Here is a 5848-nt window from a genome sequence, read left to right as displayed (position 1 = left end):
TTTTGTTTTATGCTTTGCAGGTTGTTTGTTGTTTGCTTGTCGTGAGCTCGTTCTCACTTGCTTTCTTGCGTGTTTGGTTAAGGCCGACCGCAGCGTTCCGTTCGCTTTCTGTTAGTATCCCCCTCTTCTAGCGATCATGGTGCCGCCACGTCGACGCGAGGACTACCCGGAGGTGCCTTACGTTGAGCAGCTGATGCAGAACCTCTAGCAGCTGACACAGATTACCCAGCTCCTCGGAAACGCGATGGTTCAGAACAACCAGCGCGGGCAGCCGGACCTGGTTCGGAGGGTGGCGGGGCAGCACCCATCCTTCTATGCTGGAGAGGAGGATCCCGCGGTCCTTGAGGAGTGGATCCGGGCGTTTGACAAGATCCTAGAGGCGGTAGAGTGCCCACCCGGTCGCCAGGTGGAGATGGCGAGCTTCTACCTGAAGGAGGAGGCTGACCTATGGTGGGTCCACGGCGGCCCAGTGATGCGTCAGGAGCCCGATTTCGGGTGGGAGACGTTCAAGGACCGGTTGAGAGCTCGCTTCTACCCGGCCCACGTCAAGGCGGCGATGCAGGAGGAGTTCTTACACCTCCAGCAGGGGACGAGGACTGTGCAGGACTATCATCGACGCTTCTTGGAGTTGGCCCGTTTCGCGCCGACGCTAGCCCCGACTGAGGAGACCCGGATTGAGCGGTTCGTGGCTGGCCTGAACCTGGAGACGCGCATGGCCTTAGTTGTGTTCAAGTTCCAGACGATGAGTGAGGCCTACAGTAGCGCCGCTGACCACTACCGAGTTCTGACTATCCGGCGAGGGGTCCAGGACCGCTCCAAGCGGCCAGCAGAGGGTGGAGCTTCAGACTCCAAGAGGCACAGACCCGGGGGCACCGGGATGAGAGGAGGCTTCCAGCAGGGTGGCTCTAGCCACGGCGGTGGATCTCGCCCTAGCTTTGGGCAAGGATCAGGAGGCGATGGAGCTCGTACACGGCACTTCCACTGTAGGCGATGTGGGAGAGATCACCCGGGGCGCGAATGTGAGGGGCGGTTGGTGGAGTGCTTTAGCTGTGGACTGCGAGGTCACCGAGCTTATGAGTGCGCAGCCAAGAAAGGAGGTTCATCCCAATCCAGACCGAGCACGGCTCAGGGAGCCCCAGCAGCGACCCGACCATCTCGAGAGGCTGAGGCCTGAGGGTAGCGGAGGTAGCCGGCCGAGTGGAGGCCGAGGGCAGCAGGCCAGGCCACAGTAGAGGAAGATCTTCGTGATGGGCCGCACCCAGGCCGAAGCGAGCGGGCTTGAGGAAGGTAACCCTCGAGCTTAATCTTTAATTGCGTGGCTTTTAAATTCTTTTAGGGTCTTTTCTTTAAGTGTTTATAGCTAGACGAACCGTTAAGTGAACCTTAGGTGACCTCTCGTTAGTTAGAAAGCTTTAAGACGCTTTTGTTAAGAAGTTTGAAGACCCGACCTCGGGTTAAGTGGGTGGGAAGTTCGTGAAGTCAAGTCAAGGGAGAAAAGAAGGAAAAAGGGAAGAATTAAGTGAGCAGCCGAAGAGTGTACACGCAGGGGTTCGAACCCGCGCCAAGCGCAAGGGGAAAAGTGGCCAAACCATTGGACTGTACTGACTCGTTGCTTCTACATTGACAGACTTGATTTTTTATCTTCTGGGGGCTCGATAATATAATCTTACGAACGAAGATAACGGAGCAAGACACCCCGCCGTAGCAGCCCGTGTGTGTGTGCGGAAGGGTGTGACGGAAGGGGGTCATCCGTGAGGTAGTTCCGCCAAGAGGAACGTAACAGCGTGACGGTACATGGTCTTCCGTGAAGAGTGGTCCGCAAGCTCAAGGTGTAACACCCCGTAAATTCGTTCAAGCCTTTCGATCGTTAATTAATTCCTTGGGCAATTAAATTAATTCCAATTGGGCAAATTCCTTCAATTTGATATATATGTATATATATATATATTCCTTGAGCTTAATTTAATTATTCTAATCAAGAGCCCAATTAATTGAATTTATTCTTGTAAGGGATTTTTTATTCAATTTGGATCCTTACAACCTTTGTAATTAAATATTCCTACAAGCCCAATTTATTGATCATATATTATATAATATATATGTAATGTTCCTAAGACATTTTATGGGCTTCCTTGTCCTAATTATTATATTTAATTGTAAGGGGTAAATTCATTAGCCCAACTTACTAGTCTTGAATATATTTAATTCTTACATCTATTATATTATAAGCAACTTAAGCCCACTTCACATTAATGTCTTACACCCTAAATATTGTATGTATTCTTAGTATATATTTTGAAGATCAAAACCCCCTAAAAGCTTTGACTCTTTCTCCTCCCTACATTATACTATTCACGCCATTTCTCTTCATTTTCCATCCAAAATTGATCTTCATTTCCCTACAAGTTTTCAAGTAAAGGTTGCTCTTTTATGCTTGTCTAGGAGTGGGTAAGTGCATCTAGCCTAGAATCCATCTTGCATTTTGTGTTTTTGTTAGTCTTTTTGCATGTTCTTATAAGTGTTCTTTTGGGGTTCTTTGGGTAAAAGATGATCAAGAAGGAGGTGGGGCATAGAGGGCTAGCTTGAGGCTTGATTGGATTGGGGAAAAGCTCCTAAAGGTAACCACTATGTCCATCAAAATCTATTTTATTCACTCCTATTCTATATGATGTTCTTGGTGTTGGAAATCCTGAAAATTCTTTGTGATTAGCCTATTTTGTTGGATCTATTTGTTGGATTTCATCTTGATCTTTTGCCTAGTGTTGTATGATCATTGATGGTTTGGATTTCCATGTTTTTGGCCTCTAATTTGATACAATATTGGTGTATTTTAGTCTGATTTTACTCTCTGGAATTGGGATTGTTCGTGTATGTGCTTGGTTCTGGAATCTGGGATGGAAGTTGACCTTGCGGAGGTCCTCGGCGGCACAATGTAATCCGCCGGGGAGTTCCGCAAGGCTATCACGGTGGAGTTGGGCGGAGGGGATTGTTCCGTTGAGGAGGACCGCCTCCTCCTTGCGGAGGGGTGCGGCGGAGGTCTGTGGACCGTTGATGTGGTCCGCAAGTTCACTGGGAAATTCGATCCCAGTGGACTGTCTGCTGTTGTTGTTGTCTGTTGTTGACCCTTTGTTCTGATTATTGTTGGATTGTTTTGTTGGGTATTTTACCATGTTTTTGGAGTATGTATCCATGCCTTTTGTTGGGTATTTATTACCATATTTTGGAGATTGATTCATGTCTTTGGTTTCCCTTTTTGTACTCTTGGTCTATTGATTCTTTGGAATTCATTACCTGGGAGGTTGTTTGTGTTCATAGTTGAGATGAACACTTTGCTTGGTTGTTTTGGGATGATGTTGGAGCATGAGTGTGTGATGGTGGTTTGTTGGTATCGTTGAGACTTGTTGGATGAACTAACTGTGCTACTATTGACTATATTGACTATATTTGGGTTCATTACCCCTGTGATTGGACTTCGGTCCCTGTGATTGGGTTGATTACCCCTGTGATTGGACTTAGGTCCCTGTGATTGGGCTTTTGCCCCTGTGATTGGGTTCATTACCCCTGTGATTGGACTACGGTCCCTGTGATTGGGTTTTTATCCCCTGCGTACCAGATTTCTGGATATTGACTTCTGACTATGAGATTGACTTGGTTTGGTGGTTGGTTTGGGGACTTGGAGATTATAGTTGGGATTCTTTCTCGGTTGGTTGTTGTGAGCCTTTTGTGTTGTTCGGTTGATATCTTGTTATTCTCGTTGAGTTTGGTTGGTTCTTTTTGGATGGTTATTCAGTTGATATCTCGGTTATTGGTTCGTTCTCGTGTTATGCTTTCGTTGTTGGATATTGGCTTTGTTTAACTGAGTCTTGGTTATAGATTCGTTCAGCTTATTGTTGTTGAGTATCGGTTTGAACTATTGAACAGTTTGTTGGTGTTTATATTCTATATGGGTGTGTAAACCTATTTATAAGCATATGTATATCTATATCTCCTTGCGGGTGTGAATGGTGGTTGCTTAGCATTCTTTTGCTAATGGTTCTTTGCATGTTTTCCAGGTATGGAGTAGTCTAAGAGCGAGTGCGATAGAGCTTATCTATGAGGACGCTTAGACTAGTTTATGATGTTTTAGACTTTGGGTATTTGGGCCTGTGTGCCTTTGAGATATTATATACTCTTGTTTAGTGATTTGGGTACTTTGATGATTGTGGATTATGACTTGAGGATTTTATTTTGGTTTATATCTATGACAGCTTAGTTCGTTTTTATGTTTAGCCTGTGCATCTAGGCTGTGTTTATACCTAGATGTGGCATGACGCCCTTAAGTTTTAAATTCGCTTCCGCTATGTTTGGTTTGTTGGTTGAGATAGGCAGCTGTCGTGCTAAGTTTTATCTATCTCAGCCTGTGTGAGGTTGGGGTGTCACAGTTGGTATCAGAGCCTGTGTTGAGGTCTGAGTAGAGATCCTAGGGTTGTAATCTGAGACTCTAGGACTTGATCAGTAGAAATTAAGATGTTTAAGAATTCTAAGGTGTGTGAATTCTAGGCCGCGCGGTGAGGACTCGTTTACTTGCTTTTGTTTATGCTTTGCAGGCTGTTTGTTGTTTGTTTGCGTGAGCTCGTTCTCACTTGCTTTCTTGCGTGTTTGGTTAAGGCCGACCGCAGCTCTGTTCGCTTTCTGTTAGTATTCTCCCTCTTTTGCACCATGCTACCGTCAAGGAAGCGGGAGGAAGCCCCAGGCTCGGGAGGAGGAATGCTGGATCGCCTCAAGAAGCTGAAGGCGGCCGACGCTGGAACGGCAAGGACTTCAGGTGTGACACCCCAACCTCACACAGGCTGAGATAGATAAAACTTAGCACAACAGCTGCCTATCTCAACCAAAACCAAACGTAGCGGAAGCGAATTTAAAACTTAAGGGCGTCATGCCACATCTAGGTATAAGCACAGCCTAGATGCACAGGCTAAACATAAAGATAAACTAAGCTGTCATATAAATAATCCAGAATAAATCCTCAAACATAATCCATAATTATCCAAAAATACCCAAAAGACTAATCAAGAGTATATCATAATAATATCTCAAGGCACACAGGCCCAACAACTCAAAGTCTAACATCATAACTAAGTCTACGCATCCTCAGATAGAGAAACTCTAGCGCGCTCTCGCATAGACTACTCCAAACCTGGAAAACACGCAAAGAACCATTAGCAAAAGAATGCTAAGCAACCACCATTCACACCCGCAAGGAGATATAGATATACATAAGCTTATAAATAGGTTTACACACCCATATAGAATATAAACACCAACAGACTGTTCGATAGTTCAAAACGGATACTCAACAATAATAAGCTGAACGAAGCATAACCAAAACTCATTCGAATAAAGCCAAAGCACAACGATGAAAGCATAAGACAACAACGAGTCATAACCAAGATACCAACTGAACACGAGTATAAGGAACAATCAATCATAATCGAGAACAACTTGATATCGACTGAGTAAACAAGGCCCCACAACTAGAGAACCGAAAGAAAATCCCAACACCAACCACCAAACCTCACACCAATCCTCACACCGAACCCAACCCCAAATCAGGAGCCAAGTATACAGGGGTAAAAACCCAATCACAGGGACCGAAGTCCAATCACAGGGGTGAATCGACCCAATCACGGGGGTAATGAACCCAATCACGGGGTAATGAACCCAATCACAGGGACCGTAGTCCAATCACAGGGATCTAAGTCCAATCACAGGGGTCATCGACCCAATCACGGGGGTAATGAACCCAATCACAGGGGTAATGAACCCGAATACAAACAATAGTAGCACATATAGTTCACCCAACAAACTC

At 45.6% G+C, this 5848-nt stretch overlaps 1 protein-coding gene across 1 annotated transcript; it reads left to right on the top strand.

Moving 5' to 3' along the window:
• Nucleotides 1-244: 244 nt before the first annotated feature.
• On the top strand, nucleotides 245-1174 carry LOC116024079. Its single transcript, XM_031264983.1, has one exon. It carries the CDS (start codon nucleotides 245-247, stop codon nucleotides 1172-1174), a length of 930 nt encoding a protein of 309 aa, XP_031120843.1.
• Nucleotides 1175-5848: the final 4674 nt, after the last annotated feature.

The sequence above is a fragment of the Ipomoea triloba genome, chromosome 7 (assembly GCF_003576645.1).
Source record: "Ipomoea triloba cultivar NCNSP0323 chromosome 7, ASM357664v1".
In the NCBI taxonomy this organism is placed as follows: domain Eukaryota; kingdom Viridiplantae; phylum Streptophyta; class Magnoliopsida; order Solanales; family Convolvulaceae; genus Ipomoea; species Ipomoea triloba.
This window is presented reverse-complemented; position numbering and strand designations above follow the sequence as displayed.

Excerpts from the sequence above, each read along its gene's own strand:
- LOC116024079 (XM_031264983.1), top strand. The coding sequence starts at position 245 with ATGGTTCAGAACAACCAGCGCGGGCAGCCGGACCTGGTTCGGAGGGTG.